Source organism: Manacus candei, unplaced genomic scaffold, assembly GCF_025592945.1.
Source record: "Manacus candei isolate 608988 ecotype Guabito, Panama unplaced genomic scaffold, ASM2559294v1 h1tg000023l, whole genome shotgun sequence".
In the NCBI taxonomy this organism is placed as follows: Eukaryota; Metazoa; Chordata; class Aves; order Passeriformes; family Pipridae; genus Manacus; species Manacus candei.
Genome location: NW_026138071.1, coordinates 12,328,839 through 12,350,433, shown reverse-complemented (window position 1 = coordinate 12,350,433; position 21,595 = coordinate 12,328,839). Strand labels below are relative to the sequence as shown.

The following is a 21,595-nucleotide window of genomic DNA, read 5'->3' as shown; positions in this document are numbered from 1 at the left end:
GTTAGCATTTTACAGTCCTCTTGAGCCTCAGTCTGCCACTTGTCTCTTAAAACGTTGAGCTTCCAACTCTCCAATGATGAAACTATTAATTAAATTGTATTACAGAAGAACTATCTTAGAAGAGGAGCAAGAGTTTATGATTCTTTAGAAACTGTTTTATATAAATACTTGTCAGCTATGCAATGCTAATCGAAGTACTTGTCTGTGCAATATCATATGTTAGTTGGAATTGTTGCAACATGAAGCCTTCTGTCACTTTAATATCATCTGCTTTCTTAATGCTTTGGGACAGTTTTCCAGGAGTTTTGAACATCCAGAAACCCTGTATGAATGACTTCTATAAATATGCAGTTAGTATTCTGTAGCATTTGTATAGTAGGTTCATTGCAACAAGAAATTGTACCTACTTAGTATGAGCAAACTGCACAGCGTGCTTAGTACACTGGACTTGCTGTCAGCCTGGTGAATAAAAAGCAGTAAAATGACTATTTTAATAACCCAGTGATACAACTGATAGTGTAGTTTGTTACTTTTTAATCATGTAGAAATAGAGAAATAGCATGTATTTTCCTGATCAAGTGATTCTGCATCTTCATAAATGCTTCCTAGGTGAATATTTTATGCAAAATGTGTTGCTGATGAGCCCTTACAATACTGCATTAACCATAAAATATTTAAAAGGTAACAGCTAAAGCTGATGAAGAAAAGTGATTTTTTTCTCATGTGTTATTTTCTTGTTACGGGTTTCTGTCTGTAGCCAGAGAAAACTGACAAGTGCTTTGCTCTTTTGATCATGGGATGTAACTAAGCTGCTTCTTGAGTGAAATATTTGAAAACACTCCATAAAATTTATACTGTTGTACTAAGGAATATTATCTCTCTTCTGTGCAGGTCTTTTGACCTGAATTCAGGTTAAAGCACACCTGAATTTGCTCAGGTTATTTGTGTTTTTCCAGTGTTGAAGCAGATAATCCTTACTATGGCTAAAAGATGAAGTCTGTGACTATGACTGAAACTTCTCTGAAAAACAGGTTGTCTAACTGGAAGTAAAAGGATTCTTTGTAATTTATCTCTTTGGCACACGATACAATGATCTGGACTGCATCAGTTTTTCAAGGCTTTTCCCAGCTGTTCTTCCTTGTAGACTCACCACAAAGAAAGCCATTCTCTGATAAGCTGGAGAATTTCAGAGATGCTTTTTTAGTTAAATACACATGCAGATACAGATAGAAAGATAGAGCTGAAATATGTTCGTGATTCTTGTGCACTCAGAATTATTTTGGAGATAATTGGAAAATATTTATGGAACTGAACATAAGGCTTTTAAAAACATCCTACAGCTCAAAATCTAATTACAAATATCTTGCAGAGTATAATAGCCGTCTTCTTCAAAATATTGGGGAGGAGGAAAGCAATCAGATGCCTAGTAATGCAACTATTTGAAAATTATATGATATTTGTGAACTGAAATAATAAACATCAATTTAATAGTTTCAGAAGTTGGGTGTACAGTGATACTGAACTCTTGCCCATCTATTTTCTTAAACCAGTTTTAATCTGGGAGAGAAAGTTCAGGATTCCCCCAATCAGGACATAGAGTTTGAGAACACTGGAAGAAGATGAGCGAGAAGAACAAGAGAAAGGAGTTGAATACATGTTGTTATTAGTGCTTTGTTTTTGAGCATCAGGAAACATGGATCACTCCTAGTGCTCACTTCTCCACCGTTTCTGAAAGGGCAGTTGGATTGAAAATGCTAGGATTTGGATTTAATTGTAAAAGTTCTGCATTCTAAAATATTATTTGCAACCATAAAAGGCTGGAAACCTTTTATAATGTAAACAGAAAAATACAATCACATGTCTACAGAGCTGAGGATATAAGAAAAACACTGTGTTTTTATTAAGTGTGCTATAAACCAGAACTGCTATTTTTTTGGCCTCCTGGTAGCTGTTAGTTGCCTGTTTTCAAGGTGTCTTTTACTTAACACATGCAGATAATGTAGGAAACACCACTTCCCTTTGTCTTTTTTTTTTTTTTGGTATGATCTTTTCAGGCTTAAACCACAGTTTTAAATACATGTGAACAATGCAGAGTGGCAACTCCATAATAATACTAAGTTCAAAACCATAGTTCAACAACGGGGAACAGAAAAGGAATTTTTTGTTAAGGCTGTTCATTAATCTTAACTTTAAATAGAATCACTAATCCTTTTAAAAGAAAAGTAGAAATACTATGTAGCTATTTCTAATTTGGCTTTCTCATGTCAAAGTAATTATTGTATTACTTACATTTGGATCACTTTTAATATACTTCTGTGACATCAGGTGCTACAAAAAAGTCTTTCTGCCTTTAACTGTGATTCTTTATTTTAGGCTTCAAAGTGAAAATATGCTATTTGCAGAAATAATGAAAACCAGCAACATAAATGTTAAAATGCATTATGTGCATTAGGCCTGAAATATCTACAAATGGGACAGTAGATTACTGAGTAGACAGAAGAAACTGCAAAACAACCCTGATAAACAACAAACTTTTAGTATGCTTTTGCTGCTACTTAAGACTTGCCACTTATATATTTTTGTGTCCCTAACAAGCATGATTGATGTTTCATCGCTGGTGAGAAGCAATGGCAAACTGTTAACACGTTGTTGGCACTGGAATTGTGTGAGGTTTCCACTCTGCTTCTTAGGGAGCTGCTAAGTCAAAATAAATAACAGGTACTACCTCAAGGTTTACTTGGAGTACTGAGCTCATCCTTACAGTGGGCCACCAACAAGACATCCTAGTGTTTATAATTTAAAGTATTCTTTCTCCTTATATGATATGGAGTATTGCCTAGAAACTTTGTTTTTCTCCTATCATTTTTCTGAACCTGATAGGTAAGAATGTTTGATGGAAGTTGAGCTAACCATGTGTATACTGCCTGCAGATAGCTGCTCCAGGCATCTATAATTTGTTTAAAATGATTGGGTGGGGAAATTCTGCAGCAATCTTGTGAGAATGTGTGTCGCCTTGGAGGTAATGTACTAGTGCACTAGAGTAGTAGGTTTATTGTTCCTGGCGCTGATGGTAAGTTGAGTGTGTCATCAGGCTGCTGACTTGTATGCCCATCTGAGAAGAAAATGTGCTCCTGTAAGCCTGGAAAGAAAGTTATCAGCTCAGTAGGAAAGAATTCCACTGTGGAAAGGTGAGCAAAGAGTAGAAGACATTAGTAAATGAGCAGCATGTATTGACAGAGATGATGAATGCGTTCTGTAAAATGTCATACTAAAATGAAAGGCTTTAAAAGTGATTTACTGTTTGCCCCCTGCAGAATAGCTCTGTTGGAAATTTGAAACATTTGTAGTTTATCTTAATTTAGAAATGTTACTAGGTTTCTGAGGGAGATAAAAAACACGGGCAAACCCAGCATCTGTACCTTAACGTTCCCTGTTTTCTTTGTTGTCAATGCTTTGATACTACTGTGGGGAAAAAAAATAATTAAAAATTAAACGTTTCTTCATAATTCAGAGTGGTGAAAATGCAGGTGATGATCACATTATGTATAATTTCTGAAATGTGATTGTCTGTTTGCTGCTTCTCATCACACAAGTTGTTAGCTGTGGTGATAGCTATTTCCTTTAGTATAAGAGAATAGCCAGCAAAATTGGATTAAAAAGGTATTCTTGATATATTGTGAAGAAATCACCCATACTCTTGGGTAGACAGAGTAAATTTTAGCACCCGTTGAGAGGTGTTTGAGAATCTCAGATGGCTTTGGAAGATTGCATTTAGTGTTTCTGTGGTTTTAACTGTGAGTGTGATGTAGCACTGGCACAGGTTGCCCAGAGAAGCTGTGGCTACCCCATGCCTGGAGGTGCTCAAGGCCAGGCTGGACGGGGCTTTGAGCAATGTGATCTAGTGAAAGGTGTCCTGGTGGAGGGGGTGGAACTAGGTAATCTTTAAGGTCCCTTCCAACCTAAACCACTCTGTGATTCTATGACTGTTCAGAACAAGTACACAATTTTACCTCTGTACTCCAAGTGTTTCATAAACAAAGCCAACATGGAATTAATTAAGCATTAGATACAAGAACATAGCTTTAAACCCAGACTACTATAGAATGTGCAGTGTATGTTACTGGGTGTGAATGCCTGTGGAAGAGAAATGGATAAGGCACCCAAATTTTCAGAGAAGCAACAGGCTAATCTGGAGACCATTTATTAAAGCTAGTTAGTCACTTCTGGAATTCTTTAATACACTCAACTATTGAATATAAATTTATTAATTTAACTTATTTTTATGTGCTGAAGAATCTTGACTTGTGATACACTGATGACTAGTTATAAATGTTTTTATGAAGATAATAGTTTAAGATTCTTGGTTGTTTAAGTAGTACACAATTACATGCTGGAGTGAGAGTTATGAAAACACTAGGGGCTTGAGTCTCATTAAAAGTAAGTGAAAGGTCTATCTCTATGAACATGGATGGATAAGAAAAGAAATGTTTTTAGAAAAAAGACCTTTCTTTTTTAACCTTTGTCTAAGGTTAAAAGAAGCAATTATCGGAAACAAGTGAAAATATGATTTAAATTCTCTGGCTGCTTCAGCACATTCTTTCCTAAGTTTTCATTAGAGGAATTTGGTGTTTATTAGAAATCAGTTATACAGACATGTAGGTAGTTGCTGCTTGGCACCCTATTTGTACATCAGTAACCAAGCTAACAGAGGCAGTGAAGGAGGCCTGTCTTCTTCACTGGCCACAGTTCAGTGCTGTTTTGCAGACTCCACTGCTGAGTGAGCTGCACTGACCTGATTGTGTCTGTAGTACATGCAGACTCCAGGTAGCTTGGTCAGAAGCTGCAGTGAGTTAGTGGCAGGTGGGGAATTTGAATTTACAGATCTTGGTTTGTTGATAAATAAAATAGTTTACACTGTGTATTTGGTTCTTTATCTTTCTTTTTCTTAACCCTCACCTTGCACATTGATACTGGTGAGTAGGTATGAGTGGACAGCTACAAGTAGTCAGAATAGTTTTTTAGGTTTCTTGTTTACTCTAACAGCTCCTTTTGCCTACCTTGCAGTGGAAACTGGTTTTAATTGTAGGTTTTTGACTATACTCTGTTTGACCTTTAAGTAAGGGTTATATTACAGTTAAACCACTAGCCACAGTCTGCCTTTAAATATGTAATCTCAGTCTAACTGCAAAGCAGATAATCTAGCCAAGGAATCCTACTTTGTATGTGCCTCTACTGAGACACCTATATTCTGGACATTTACCTTCCTTTTCTCACTGAAAACATAAAACCAGATAGTGGTTTGCCTAGATTTGATCTAAAACTAGTAGAAAGGCTATTGAATTGAAACAATGAGTGAATCAAGTAGTCTTTTAGCTTAGAGAAAGCAGTAGATTTGCTCCAAACAAATAGCTCTTGGTAGAGTTGTCAGATGATAATTAAAGATCTCGTTGCATTTGGTCTTTTAGCATAACTGTTTAAACATATAAAAGGTGTGGTTTCAGCTAAAATATTTTGTACTTTGCTTTAAATTTAAGCTGTATACCACATTTTATTTTGGTTGTCATCAGATTCTGGGTTGATAAAAACAAACCATTTCAGGTACTATGAGGTAAATTTTGAAAAGTGTTCATATGATATGGGTAGATGTCCAGTTATACAGTTTATGTGGTTGGATGATCTGCACAAAAAGCAGGCTTGTTTGCAGCATGACAATGCTGTGTATGAATAATGCACGCCGGTTTTCAGATGAGGTTTTTGACTAAATTCAGATAATATGTTTAGCATTGGCATTTCAGTTGTACAGTATACATGTGGAGAATTCCATAATCTGAAATAGGAGGTTTTTTCTTTACTTCATTTAAAAGAGGACATCTCTATCTTCACTTATCTTAAAACATTTTAATAACTGAGACTATCAATTATGTTTTATAGGATTTGATTTTTGTGCTAAGACCTTATCAAAAGCATCTAATAACGTGCTTTCTGCTGAGTTAATGATACGTTTTAGATGTCATTTCTTATACCTATCTTCAATAGCCATATTCAGACAGTGTGATTGTAATAATGAAGTTTCAATCAAACCATACTTAGTATGACAAATATTGCCTGAGACTGTAATGCAGGTATTCGTGCTCTTGATAAAGGGCCTAATTTGACTCCTGGCAGAGACAGAGAACCACTATTGATTTTTATATCAGAATGCAAAATAGCTCTTATTTGTCATGTATGAGAGAAATTGCTTCTTAATTAAAACGAAATAAAACACTCACTCCAAGGTTTTATGCAGTAATACAAAAAGTATCATGTTGTGTCTCAAATATGTTCTTATAGGTCTGTAAAGGTTCAGTTAGCAATTATTCTTAACAAGCTAAAACACTTCTTAAACAGCTGCTGAAATCATCATTTGTTTGTATCCTTCCTGGAATGTTTGTAGATTTATTGTACCCCGAGGCTCACTTGTTGTTTTTCCCTCCCCCAAAGCAAATGTCAAAGAAATATTTGAACAAACTCTTACTCATCTTCATATCCCCTTCAACTGGGACTGTGAGTTCATTCGACTGCATTTTGGACATAACAGGAAGAAGCATCTTAACTATTCAGAGTTCACTCAGTTTCTTCAGGTCAGTTATTAACCTTCTTCGAAAGTAGAACTGAAACTCATTTCACTTCTATTAATACACTAATACCATTATAAATTTTGAGCTTATTCTGGTAGTGGTTATCCTTATCTGATACTAATCCTGACAGTTATGATGAACTGTTATTTCTCCTTTGTAAGCAGTGTGTACTCATTGTGCTTTAACTTACATACCATACTTTCAAAGAATAGGACTAAACATACTGTTTACAGAATTAACAATTTTACTGATTGTTGTTAACACTGGTTTGAGGGTCTACATTTTCTGTCATAGGAGTTTAATAGCAAAACTAACCTCTACCAGAGAAACTTAGCATCCTTAATATAGCTAGTTGTTATCAACCGTATAACCTCCCATATAGAGGTTTCAGCTTCTGTAACATTTCTTTTAGTTTTATAAACATTATCCTAATACTTTTCTTCACTCACTGGCATGCATGCTACCGCACGGATATTGGGAGTTAAGTCTTAAATGCAGCCAACTTTGCAGGAGGTAAATCTGATTTCCTGAGATGTTGCTGAAATGTCCTCTAGGAATTGGGCTTTAAAGGATTTCACTTGTTGAACTGCACCATGTGCTAAGCCAAAAAGTTAACAGTTAAAACATGAATTGAACATTATACTAGAAAGAAATAATGATGTCAGTTATAAAGGATAGAGAAAGAGGAAAGTAGGAGGAATTTACATTATAATTCGTGGAAAAGGAGTTGACGGAATTGTAGGTAATTGCACTGAATCCCATAAATTAACATACAATGGATATACTCATGATATAATTTTCTGTCTAGTAGACATGAAGAAAAATAGATCATGCACTTCCAGAGCTGGTCTTTGGTACAAAAAAAGTTTTGTATGTACTGTCTTAAAAGTAAGGAGTGATAATGTGCTTTGACATCTGCAATTATTGTGCAGGATAAAAATAGGTATCACAGAATAGTTTGGGTTGGAAGGGGCCTTTAAAGGTCATCTAGTCCACCCCCGCCTGCAATGTGCAGGGACATCTTCAACTAGATCAGGTTGCACATAGCTCTGCTCAACCTGACCTTGAGTGTTTCTAGGAATGGGGCACCTACCACCTCTCTGGGCAACCTGTTCCAGTGTTTTACCCTCATCATAGAGAACGTCATTCTTACATCTGATCTGAATCTACCCTTTTTTTAGTTTAAAACCATTACCCCTTGCCCTACCACAATGAGCCCTAAAAAGTGTGTCCCCATCTTTCTTATAAACCCTCTTTTAAGTATTGAAAGGCCATAGTAAGATCTTCCAGGATCCTTCTATTTTCATCTGTCCAGGCTGAACAGTCCCAGCTCTCAGCCCTTTCTCATAGGGTAGGTGCTCCAGCCCTCTGTCATTTTTGTGGCCCTCCGCTGGACCTGCTCCAACAAGTCCATGTCTTTCCTATACTGAGGTGTGTCTTGATCTAGAGCAGACTCTAGAAAAACATACCTAACTGTAGGAACTGAAGTCTGTATTGAGGTACTGGAGTTTGGCACAGTTCTTTCAAGGCTGCAGTATAACTTGATACTTTGAAGTAACAAACTGTGTCCCATGTTTGACACTACATATTTTAAGTGATCCCAGGCACAAATCTGAGACATGAGTGCAGAAATGAGCCCCCAGATTATTAGTGAGAAGAACCCTTTTGTTGGGAACTCAGAGCAAAGTGATAAATATCTATTCTGGTTTTATGTTTATTGTTCCAAGATACTGCCATGTAAGATAAAGTAACCTCTTACTGTCATCATATAATAAAAACCCTTAGTAGAGAAGGCTAGTATGGGTTGCAGTAATTTCAATATGTACTCAAATTGGATATTGTTATCCCTTCTTTTAGATCAGGTGGTTTTTCTCGTTTGGTTTAATGGCATCTTTTGGGGTTTGGGACTTGGATCAGAGCACATTTGTTGCACCCTGATCTAGAAAACCTTGATCATGAGTTTATGAGAGTTGAGAAATTACTGCAAAGGTGATATAAGCCAGATGGTTTGCCCTCTTCTTGCTGTCTGTCAGAACATGGTTATTATTTTAGCAGCTTCTAGAGATCTGAATGACAGCTGAATGTGCTTTTATTGTTTGCTTGAATAGAAGGAAACAACTTTTTCTGGACATAGAATTTACAACCATCATTATTATCTTGAGGTTAGGTTACCACAGTGTGCTTTGTATGAAGGTTTTTACAGTTCATATAGGAGTTTTAAATTGCCTGAAATGAATGACCATTTCTGACATTATGGAAGATAGCTGTTTGGGGCAATCTAAATCTATATTATATAATTTTCACTGTCCTCCTGTTTATTTTCAAGTACTTTTCAATGAGTTAGTTTATAATAGCCCAGTCATATCTCATCTTGGATGTGTAAGAGATCAGCTCACTTTGAGTCTTTAAGATCAATACCAGAAGTTTCTCTAGCAGTATTTAATAAAGAAATAGATAGCAGACAGGAGAAGGGTATATGAAGTTTATTTCTCAAATCATTTAATGAAAGTGCATGTTTCCTTACAGTTGAATTGAGGCTTTTCTTTGAGAGAGGAATGATCTGTGGATAGAATCACTATGCAGACTTCTTGTTTTAGTTGAGTTAGTCTTGAAGTTTAAACTGTAGTTGTGCTGTGGTCTATGTGCACAAACCTATTGGAGCATAAGATTGTGAAATTAGCTAAAGTTTTGTGAACAGTGAGTTACAGAATTTGTTTCTAATCTGCTGTCTCTGAATATTCATTCTAGGAGCTGCAGTCAGAACATGCAAGACAAGCCTTTGCTCTGAAGGACAAAAACAAAACTGGTCTGATAACTGGGCTGGACTTCAATGAGATCATGGTTACCATTCGCTCACATATGCTAACTCCATTTGTGGAAGAAAATTTAGTTTCTGTAAGTGTAAAAAAAAGAGCCTTGAGTTCAGTGGGTTTTAGCTGTAATGCTTTAAGATGGTCCTGCTTCTCTCCCACTTTGTCATCTACCTGCTTGTCACTGCCTTGGTGCTAGAGATTATAAGCTTCATAATGGAGTGGTCGGGGTGAAACATGGCAGCATTCCTTGGCTGCAGTAGTGAACAGGTTGGCAGTCTGGTTTACATGTTTGAAGTGCCATTGGAAGCAGTTTGAGTTAGTCTACTGTACTTTCCACTAGAGCAGGGCAGACTTTGCTTGGCAAAGAAAGAATTGCAGAATTGTAGAACCATTTAGGTTGGAAGAAACCCTTAAAATCATCAAGTCCCATGGAAATAATTTAGAACAAAAGGATTCAATTTTTGTATTTGAATATATGACGAATCTCAGGAACTGGAGACTACTTACAGTTTTGTGCTTTTATATACTCTTGCATTCTTTTCTTTTTCAGATCAAAATTTGGAAAATCAGTATGTAGATTCTAGAGGTAGAATGGTTACGACTGTGATAGTTTGGCAAGATCTGTAGGTAAAGTAATGATGTACAAGTTATAAACTTAAATAGCATGAAAATTATACAAGAATGAAATTTAGATAAAAGATAAAGTAATTACTTTTATCTTACTATCTTACCTATAAATCTTGCCTTGCCTTGCTAATAAGGCATATTGTCTTCCATAGAATGTAGAGTATCTACTAATTTTAGACTTTGAAGTAGATGGTCATTGATGTATGTGATGCAGCAGTCAGTTAGTATCTTTATCTAAAGTAGCATTTGCATGCATTTTTCTTGTAGAAAATTACTCAGTGACACATTTAGTGTGTCTATCAGATATATTGAACAATAATCTACTACATGATTATTTCCTAATTGTTTCCTGATGTTCAATTTTTACTACAAAAATAGTATCCTGTCTAATAATTCTCCTCTCATGTTTCCATTACAAATATCTTGAAATTACAGGAATAGAAGGATAACTTTAATTCTTTCATAATTTGCTCAAATGGATGTTTCTATAATTTGTGATTAGATGTTGTAGAAGGGCTTAAGGCACTTAACTGCATTCATTTCATTTTTAAAGGTAGCTGGTGGAACTGTTTCTCATCAGGTCAGCTTCTCCTTTTTCAATGCATTTAATGCCCTTTTGAATAACATGGATCTTGTTAGGAAGATATACAGTAATATAGCAGGTACAAGAAGAGATATTGAAGTCACAAAAGGTAAAGTATATTTCCTACATTTCATTAATTTTTTAATTCTGTCAATTTTGTAATCTGGTGATGGTTAAGGCAAGTCAGAAGCTGCAATGGTATGCAAGGTTAGGGCTTCTGTAAAAGTGTTTTTTTTAACTGTGAGTGATTTTCATCCTCATAGGTTAGTAAGTATTTTCAGTTAGCTCATTAAAGAGAAGATTCTGGCAGAAGTTATGTTGCCCTTATTAGTTTGAATGGGTAACTGCATGTCAGTATATTATTATATATATCTTATTGAAAGAGATGCATTGTTGCTTAGAGATAGAAAGATCCTGGAGAATGTGGTAAAATGGATTAAGTTTTAAGATCCATCATGAGTAATCTCTGCATTGTTTTAGCTCTAGTTACTTTATTTATTATTAAATCTTTTTTTAGAAAAATGGTATGAATTTATAACCTCATAAGTGCTTACTTGCCTGAGTGGTTTTATATACAGTTTATGTCTGTTAGTACATGGGAAATCCCTGTGCATGTGAAAGGTTGCCATATCTAAGTCTCGCCACAGGCACGAGCGGATTGCTGCTGTAGTCATTTTATGGTAGATTGTATCACCAATTTTATTACCTATATGGATGACACCAGTCAAATCATTGTGTGGTAAAAACATGCCAAATTATTTTTTTCTTTTTCCTCTTTGTTTGGCTTATATTCCTGTGCTCTGCATAGGAAAGCATAAAATTCCTGTTTTCATCCTCCAAATTGTGCTAACAAATTGCCTAGCAATGTTTTTTGGTACAGATGCATAAATACATCTTGTTTGGGTTTGTGCCCAGAGAAAAGGCTGCTGTGTTTTCACTGCTCAGACTTGTTAATTTGGCTGGATGAATACCCAAGCTTGGAGTCATTCAGAAGTAGAAGAGGAAGAAGTCTGGACAGGATGGCAGTAGATGAGTCAGTTGCCCTTAATGCTGTGAATAATGGACCATTATTCTATCCTGTTCTGTTTTGCAGAACTTTAGAAGCAAGAATCACAAATTGTGGGGGTCATTTTATTAAACTTTCTCATATGAGGGGTTTTGCTGTTTTTGATGAATTCTTACCATAAATCAGAGTTGCAGAGTCAGATTTGCTCTGTGTTGCAACGGCCTGTTTCAGGATAGATGTTTTCCTAAAGATATCTTTCCCCTTTGCATTATGGATTTTGCTTCCTGGTGATAAACTTCATTTTTATGATATTAAAGTTATTTGTGACCATTTAAAGAGGAAATTTGACAAATAACCCAGTTGTTGTATTTCTATTTCCCTTTTAAATCCAGAGGAATTTACCCACTCTGCAATCCACTTTGGACAAGTTACGCCAATGGAAATAGATATTCTCTACCAACTTACAGATTTATACAGTGTTACCGGGTAACATAATGATTATTTTATCATTTTGCAACCATTATTTTTCTGTTTTCTCTGTGAAAACTACTTATTTTTGTCTCAATCTTGCAAAGTTTTGTGTTTCATTGTATTTCGTTACAGTAATTTGTTCAATGTAAAGTGATTTTGGTGTGTGCAGGGGTTTTGTAAGTTGATTGTGTATATCAAGCACAGTTATTAATTGTTCTATTATAGGTATACATATGAAATAGCAAAACAGTATAAAACACAGTACTTCCAAAAGGCTGCAATGCACTGGTTGATGTTTTGCGTGGATCTTTAATGCAAACCAGATCTTAGGTAGAAATAGCTAGAAATAGTTTAACTTGTGTATTATATTCCTTCTTACTGGTAATCAAGAACTAGCTTCTGAATAACCCAAGCTCCCTTCACCTCCAAGCATTCTTTATTGCAGTGTAGCAGAGTTCTTAGGTGTGCATTCAAATATGACAGTCTTTTTCTAAACTCAGATGTACTCTGTGGGGGGGTGGCCAGGAATACTGTATTGAATATGTTTGATGTTTTATCTAACTGTAATTTGCTTTTCTCTGCTGTGTGTAAAGGCGTTTAACTTTGGCAGATATTGAGAGAATAGCACCACTGGCTGAAGGTGCATTACCTTACAACCTGGCAGAACTCCAGAGGCAGGTGGGTAGAAGAATAAAATTATGGGAATGTTTGCATGTACTTGCAAATGAAAAATAAGATTAATACACTTTTAACAGATTCCTAACAAGTGAAACATGCTGTGTGTATTGCTGTAAGGATAGAACAAGGGCAGACTATCAGACACTATATGTGTCTAAATGAGGTATTAGATGTCATATTGAAGAATGGCCAGTTTAGGTACAAGCCGATGAGGGGTCCCAGGAGTCTATCTGAAAACGAAAGCTTGCATTTATAAAGTCTTTTCTTTCTCAGCTATTGCAAAGAGGTTCCTTTAAGCAGTTATATCCACTACAAGATCTAGGATATGTATCAGTAACAGGAAAATCTTGACTTAGTTCAACTGATATGGTTGAAAAACAGTCCTATACAGAATATATGAAGTCTTTCATATATAGGACTTTGATTGTATTTTAGTTACTGTTGTTAGAGCTGAGTTTGATAATTTGGTTCTCTTTCAAACAATTGGTCTGAAACACAGTGTCTGGTCTGTTCTTAATGTTACTGCTCTGTTGTCCAAAACCTACTTAGTGGTAACTGTCTTCCTATGGATTCCTGGAGACAAGAATGATGGAATGGATTGACCCAGAAATGTGTATTCAACATTTATCCAGGCTAATAAGAAATATTTTTGATGAAATTTTGTAACAACATTCCTAACTGACAACTTGAGTTTTAATCAGTGCCTTTTACTCACCTTTCTGAGTAGAAAAAATACTGACTTGATTTATTTTACATTTCAGAATTACCTTCATAGCTTGGCACTGTTATAAAATGAACTCACTGATAAAAATTTCACTCATCACTAGAAAAAAATATACTGTTTTCACAATCTTGAAGTAATACATTATATTTTCCTCTTACTCTACTTTCTGTGTTAAGACCAGACAGCAGAAAGCAAAGTAATTCCATTTTCTTTGATTTATAAGGAACGGTCTTTTATTAGACCTTATCCTAAGTGAACCCTATATTAACTTATTTAACTGTATTGACAAAATGAAAGATATTCCTTCATGAAGAGCAAATACCATCCCACTTTGGTCCAGCTGTCCCTGGAAAATGAAACCAATTCTATAATCACTTTTATGTGATTTAAAAATTCCTTTGTAAAGAAAAATCTAAATTTTTACATAAAATCACTCTATATAGATTTAGTAGAAATGAAAATTAGCCTGCTTTCAACCATGTTTACTTTATTGTCAGTTTTTTTTCATTGTGTAAGATTTTTTTAAAGCCTAGCAGCTGAATATCCTATGGGGATGACAGCTACAGTAATTTTCTGTTTATAAATATTCATGATTTGAAAGCTATAGCATTAATTACACTCATTTACATATCCATCTGAACACACAAGTAAACTGAAAACTTTGTGAACACTTATTTAATAATATAAAAGTGACATTTCCTTCAGAAAGAATTTGATTTTTAACATTCAGTGGTGTATTCATTAAGATTAATGTCTAAATGCAATGATTAGATTTTGATGAGAGCCATGTGAAGCTTAGAAAAAAAGAATAATCTTAAAACAGCTGAAAGGCAGCAGGTGTGCTAAACTAGGAGAAAATTTTTGTGAAAGAACTAGTTCTGCATCTAAGGCTTTTTGAGGTATATTATTGCATGTGTCTTTCATTTACATGAATCAAAAGGTTTGTATCTATATTTTTTAATTTATTTTTATGGGTTTGTTTTTATTATTTTTTTAATAGGAAATTATAGTGGTTTTGAAATATTGAGGATATTCTTCAAATTTATTGCTTCTCTTTGCTTGTAAAAGCAGTACATTTGATTTATGCTTTTTTTATGCTGGTCCACATGTGCAGTTTTGGTGCTACCTAGAATTTCACTATTCTTCTTTGTTTACCTATATTGTGAGGGAGGAAAATGCCTTGTGGAGGGAAGTGGTTTTAGCTGTATCTTTATTCTGTGGAATAATTGTATAAAATGTAATTCATGTTTCTTTACAGATAATGATCTCATCTTGATCTCATAGGCTTTTGTCCTACCCTGTGTATGTACAGTGTAACTTTATGCAGTAAAGGCAGGTTTTTGCACACCCAGTGTAACACCAGTCCCAACAGGGCAGGTTGCACTGAGGTCTGTGTTGTTTGCAGTGGGTGTTTCACTTTTTGGAGCTTCAGAGCGCTGAATGTACCTTAGATCAGTAGCCTTGGTGAGTTAGCTGGGAAGTGTGCCAGTGATAATCCTTGTGAAGAATTCCTAATATGCCTCAGAGCAAAGCCTCCTGTGGCAGTCTGGGTTCTGTAGACATTCCAGCTGTGCTGTCAGGAGCACATCTGTTAACAATACAGGGTACTTTTAAGAAAAACAGGCTTATGTTTGGGAATCAGACTTTTGTATCTGCTTTAATATGGAATTTAACAGTTAATATCTTGGCCCCTTATATGGCCCAGAGAAATTATATTGCATAATATAAATAATCATCTTGTTTATGGTTGGAAGAAAATTTGGCCCATCTTGCATACTTTATAGTACAAGTTTGTGAACACTTACATCTTGTTTATCAGTTACCTTGTTTCTAACAGCCAGCTAATAATATGATTATGAGTCTGCAGATACTTTCTGTGCAGACTTGTATCTATTTAGAACACTAATAGATTTATAGTAGTATATGTCATTGAAATGAGTGAGGTCAATATTGTATCTGTAAATTAACAACTGCCTGAAAAATTCTCTTGTGGAGAATTCTTTGGGGAATAATTTCTGCTTCTTTTGAAAACATGAAATGTCATATTTATGCTATGCATTAATGTATATGTAATCTTAAAGTATGTCCTGTGCTGATAGACCCTGTCTGTGAGATACTGAATTCCTTTTGAGATATTTTGAGTCAAAACAGAGTTCCGTGCCTTACAAATTCAACAGCAATGGAATGGAAAATAGCAAAGTTGTTTTGAGTTTCTGTCTCTTTTTCTTGACCATAGTTGTTACTAGTGTGCTGGTTTTGGCACAATCAGGAATATGAAAGGAAGAATATTTTCTAAAAGGAGTATTTGAAAAATATGGTTCATTCATTAGGTGTAATATAGTAATTTATTTTTTTCTTCCTCCTTAACATAAAGCTACCAATTTTTATCAGGTTCTTTCTGTAACATTATGAAAGCCATGTTTTCCCATGCAGATTTTCAAGTTGGTTTTTTTTTTTCTCCTCACACAGCAATCTTTTGGACAATTAGGCAGACCTATTTGGCTCCAGGCAGCTGAGTCAGCTTACAGGTTCACTTTGGGCTCAATTGCTGGAGGTGAGTAATATTTCTGCTTTCTGTTTTCAAGCTTGGGTTAGTTTAACACTTTCACCAGACTATTTGATCTCATCTGAGGTGCATTTCTTGGTTATACATGTGAAGAATTGGATAATGGAACTGTTTTGATTGTGCTGTTCCCTTTCTTTCCTTATCACTTGGGTTCTAGAATCCCTCCACAGTCCTTTGAAACTCTACTCCAGTAACAAATTTCCTTATTTGTAATTCAGATTGGTTTTCTTCATTCTACACACCGTTTTTATTTAACAGTGTGATCCATTCTCCTTGAGACTTTTTTCTAGACCTTCGGTATTGCTCTTCCTTGCTTCCAACATATCTTACCAGCTTATGTCTTCTTTGTGTTTAAATAAATGCTGTAGAAAATCATCACAGTAATTACATACTACACCAACAATGATGTTGCAGAAATAATACTCCAAATGCTTTCTTACAGCTGTTGGTGCTACTGCAGTGTATCCCATAGACCTGGTGAAAACTCGTATGCAGAATCAGCGCTCCACGGGTTCAGTCGTAGGAGAGTTGATGTATAAAAACAGCTTTGACTGCTTTAAAAAGGTTTTGCGTTTTGAAGGCTTTTTTGGTCTTTACAGAGGTAAGTGAATAAAAAAAAAGGTGTACATATATCAAGTTGGTGATTTTCTGTCCCCTCTCCCTTTTTTCTAATACCTCAACAGCTAGTTTCCTATGGGAAAATCAGGATACTTGATTTCATGTACAATTTTGCTTTCATTTCAGAGCTCAATATTCGTCTTCCATTGAGCACCCTTCATCATAAATAATTGCTGGGAAAAACTGGGCATTTTTTTGTTGTTGTTACTGACTTACTCCTTGCTGCTTAAGTTGTTTAAAGTCCTAATTTTTTGGGTGTAAGTGTTGTGGACCTGATTGTGGACAAATTGAGGATTGCAACTTTTGGCTCGAGTCAAACATTGGGAGTGGATTATCATCTGAGGAATAAACATCCATTTTACTGCAAATATTTCTTTCTTAAGAGACAAAAGACAGTCATTTTGAAATGTACCTGTAAACTGGATGCCAGATCTTATGCCTCATTCTTTTGCAGGTAGTGGGACTTGTTTTATGATTTTATCCCATGAACAAAAATTGCATCCTGCTGTTGAATTATTTTACTCTATTAAAATATCAACAGTGGAACTCGGAAAATTGTAATTTAAAAAAAGAAATAAAACTCTAAAATACAGGTTAAGAATTCAGTGCCTTATCAGTTAGACTGGAAGTTATTTAATATCTTGTTTTAGCTTAGAACATTCTGAAAGAGTTTTTATCACATTGGTAAGGTGACTTACATACAGGGTACATGCTTGCCAGTTCTCTGAAATAGATGTTTGGTTGAATCTCTATTTTTAATTGTAATTTCACAGAACTTAATGAAGTTCACAATTTTCTTAAGGCTCAGTAAGGTATTTATTAATTGGCACACCTTTTTTTTTTGGTTGGAGCAAAGTCACTCACTTCTGTGATGGTCACAGCATTTTGCTTTGTAAAGGACAGTATCTAAGTACATGTGAAAGCCTGTGGGTTCTGGCTAAAGAGTGTTTTGTAGTCTTGCAGGATTTTGTTATGAAAGTGAGTAAACAGAGGAATAAGTTGATGAAAGGTTAATAAAATATCTGTAGTCTCTGTAAATTACATCTTACTGGTAAATTGTTTTCCTTTTTTGTTGCTAAATCTTTCACAAAAGCAAATAGTCTTTGAGTTACATCTATGAGACTATTTCTGTAGTGCTGTTCTACAGTACTGTTTTCTTTCTCTTGCCCCCCTGCCTCATTTTTGCACAGGAGCATCTAAAACTGATCATTAATTATTTTTAATTTGGTTTCCTAACCTTTCTCAAACACTTTGAAACTAATGATGATTCCATTGATGAGTTAAAAGCAGTGCTTTACACTAAAGAAAAAATGCACTTGTTTGACAGAATGTCAGCTTGCTAAACTTTTTAGTAGTCTGTTTAGTAATTGTCTTTAAGATAAGTTTAGTTTAAGAAGTTCATGTAGTTGTTTTGAAAATGTTACAGTTAATGGTCAGCATGTTGCTAAGATTTTGGATGCATAGAATTAGATGGTCTGTGGAAGTATATTAAACAGCAGAAACATTTATGGTTCTTACATTCCTGAGCTGGATTATCCTAATTGTACTGTAATATAACTATACATAAATACTGTAATATAATGGTAGTCTACAGTAGTTGTTTACTGCAGTTTAAAAGATAGAACTCAATGCATACTGGAAATGTCATAATTTTAAAAAACTTATAATTTTTGGTCAAGAAAATTAAGATGCTTTTGAGTCCTGGCATCCAACTTTGGAACTAATGAAGTATCTTCTAAAGTCCCTCACTAGACCATGCAGGTCCCAGGTTCTCTGGCACACCAAATGTGTGTGCCCAATGAATTCAGCATGAAAGGGAGAGGAGGGATTGTCTTGTGGTTTTTTGTCTGGTAGTTTTGGTTTTTTTAAGTGTAGGCATTGCTGAAGTGGGTTGTCTTTTTGTGGTAGATCAGAGATTCAGACTGGGAGGGCACCATTTCTATTTGTTATTGTCAGCCTTTCTTTGTATTTAATAACTACCTTTCCTCAGCATAGTAAGTCTGGAAATCGCACAGAAAGTGCTACTTTGGAGGAAAACACTACACTGCATACATTAACTACTGCACTTTCTATTTAGGTACATTTGTTCTGAGCTTCCTTTTAAGAAAGTAGTATAAAAATTCTGCAGGCTGAGTATTTTGGGAATTTTGAACATTTAAAATTAATTTTTAGCTATGATTCTTTTTACTTAATGAATAGTGGAAAGCTGCATCAAGACGGTTTTGTTGCTGTGGGATTTTTTATTAGTTAACTGGCAAACACTTTTGACAAAATGATATTCCATAATTATGGAATAACTTTAGGAAGTGACCACATCTAATAAAAATAAGCCTTTTTGAGTTTATAGTCTATGCATATGCCAAAACAACTGTGGAGAAAATGGATTTAAAAATAGCAGATGTAGTTATAATGTGGTATGTTAGGAAGTTAAGACTGCCATCTACTGATTTTTTTCTTAAATCTGTTAGTTCTTAGAAAAGTGTGTGTGCTTTTGTCAAATGACATTTCATTTTGATAATAGCTATTTTCCAGGAGCAAGGGCCTTGTCAAAATCAGTTTCTATCCACTAATACTTCCTCTTAGTGAGATAAAAAATGCTTAATATGAATAGGGTTTAAAGAAGTTCATGCTACCATGTTGAACTAAAAGGGGAAAATCCTTCATATCGTTAGTTGACTGGAGCCTTCAGAAAACTCAGATTAGTGATTCAGGTAGAAGTGATTTGATAATTTATCATAGTTATGTGTATATCTCACAATTAATCTCCTATTTTAAAAAGTCATTGCAAGCCTTTGCATGGGAAAATGATGTTAAGGGGCTAAAAAAGTCGAACAAACTATTATGTGGTAGGCATATCCAAGGTGTATGTTTGGTCTTTACACTTTTTTTTTCCTTCTGTACAGCAGCAGTAGCAGGCTTGACTTAGTTGAGGAAGGCAGATCTGGTCACCCTTTTCTTTATCATTTTCAACAGAAATTGTAATATAAAATTGTACTGGTATGAATATGCAGTGCTCTAGCAGCATCTCGTGCTTGAATGCCATCCACCGCAAAGGATATCCCCTGTGCAGAAAGGCATTTCTGTACAGCACTTATAAAATACTAATTTCTCTATTAGGAAGATAATGTTGCCTTATGATGTCTTTGTTTCTATAGGCTTGTTACCACAGCTGATAGGTGTTGCTCCAGAAAAGGCTATTAAGCTAACTGTACGTATCTTTTTTTTTTTTCTCCTTGGCATCCTTTTGTTTGTTAACATGCACAGGATTTATTTCCTAAAATGTGTGAAAGATGACCACTTACAAGCACTCTAATATATATGTATACAGATGTACTTGATATTTATTAATAAGGAGGAAAAATAACTCAAAATAGTGTGTAATATATTGTATCTTTATTAGGTTAATGACTTTGTCAGAGACAAATTTACTACGAAAGATGGTTCCATTCCGTTCCCTGCAGAGGTCCTTGCTGGAGGCTGTGTAAGTATCTGTCCTGTATTCCTAGGAAAAACTGATTCTCAGTCATGTGCAGAATAGTTGGAATGACAGTTAATGAGTGTGCTTTGTCAATTTGAACAGGAGTGTTCTTTTTTCTCCCAGTCACAAGTACTAAAACAAGTATTTTTTCTGTTTGGAAAGTTTTGCGTACTTCTGAGTTAAGTTTCCTTGGAATTACATGCTTAAACTACTTCTTTTGGCCCAGTATGTAACAGTTTCAGCAGTGGTTTTATTCACAAAGGCTAAAGAGAGGGTGCCTATTCTCCCTTTCCATATGTTCTACTTGGTTACTGTTCATCATTTGTTTGGGAAGATACAGATATTCCTTGAGAATGGATTATAGACATGATTGAGTTTCCTTTGGAGGCAGGGGTGGAGGTGGCTAGAATGGTTTTAAAAAATCCTTTTCTTGCTGAATATTTTAAGAAGGAAAAGAAATACCCTCTCTAACTTGCTATATGTGAATTTTTTTTCTGTTTGTGAAAATGTGGAAAAAATGAATGATGTAGCCTTACCTTTCAGGTAACAGGTATGAGTGAATTGTCCATTTAAATGACTTTGTATAAAATGTAGCTGTGTTACTCCAGATGCTAATTACATCCCCCGTCTAAATACAGTTAAAAAACATGCTGTGTTTTTGTTTAGATTGAGGGTTGAAATTCAGTGGATGTTTTAGCAATCTGTAAGTGGTTCGAATTGGTATTGATGATAGATTTCTTTTGGTTTTGCACATTGGCTAATTTCATTTGTGGGATTCTCCTACAGTTCTTAACCCTATAAAATGTTTAAGGCTTGAGACAGGTTTCTTTTGTAGCAGAGAACACTAATAACTTCCAGTTGAGTAGGCTGACAGGCTGGTATAAAACCTCCTCAGCTTACAACAAAACCTGGGGCAGAAAGGTTGTTGACCTCTGCAAACTTTTAATTCAAAGAAACAGCCCTGAAGGGAGGCTGCTTATAGTTCTGCCTGATTGAATTTGACAGCCTGGTACATGGTTGAGTCTTCACCTGTCAGTGTACAAAGTTTATTTTCTGAGAAATGTGAGAAAGCAGCTATAATGTGTAGCTAGCAGAAGACTAACCTTTTTCTAGAAAGCTCAGTAACAGAGAAAGCACATACAGGTCATTTATAACAGAAGCTAATATAATTCATTAGTGTTTTTCTCTGTGTTGTGTTTAAATTCACAATTAAAAACAAACATCAGATAATTTTATTATTTTACATTATTTTGTACTGAAATATATAATATACTGAAATATGTAGTATTAAATTCAATCTACATTAGAGGCTTTTCCACTTTGTGGTAGGTACTTCTTTTTCAAAGTAACTTCATTGTCTGACTGTAGTGAACATGCAAAAACTGGGGAGAAACTGAATTTCAGATAAGCTTTC

General features: G+C 35.1%; 1 protein-coding gene across 3 annotated transcripts in view; it reads left to right on the top strand.

The window, feature by feature from the left end:
• The window catches only part of SLC25A12 (solute carrier family 25 member 12), a 45,297-nt gene that overhangs the window by 12,085 nt on the left and 11,617 nt on the right, over window positions 1-21,595 (top strand). For all 3 annotated transcript variants that reach the window (XM_051787408.1, XM_051787409.1, XM_051787410.1), the window contains 9 exons: window positions 6,481-6,620; window positions 9,366-9,512; window positions 10,611-10,749; window positions 12,039-12,132; window positions 12,711-12,795; window positions 15,989-16,073; window positions 16,528-16,686; window positions 19,859-19,911; window positions 20,104-20,184. In XM_051787408.1, the coding sequence (XP_051643368.1) occupies window positions 6,481-6,620; window positions 9,366-9,512; window positions 10,611-10,749; window positions 12,039-12,132; window positions 12,711-12,795; window positions 15,989-16,073; window positions 16,528-16,686; window positions 19,859-19,911; window positions 20,104-20,184 (983 nt within the window). The remainder of the gene's footprint in view (window positions 1-6,480; window positions 6,621-9,365; window positions 9,513-10,610; window positions 10,750-12,038; window positions 12,133-12,710; window positions 12,796-15,988; window positions 16,074-16,527; window positions 16,687-19,858; window positions 19,912-20,103; window positions 20,185-21,595) is intronic.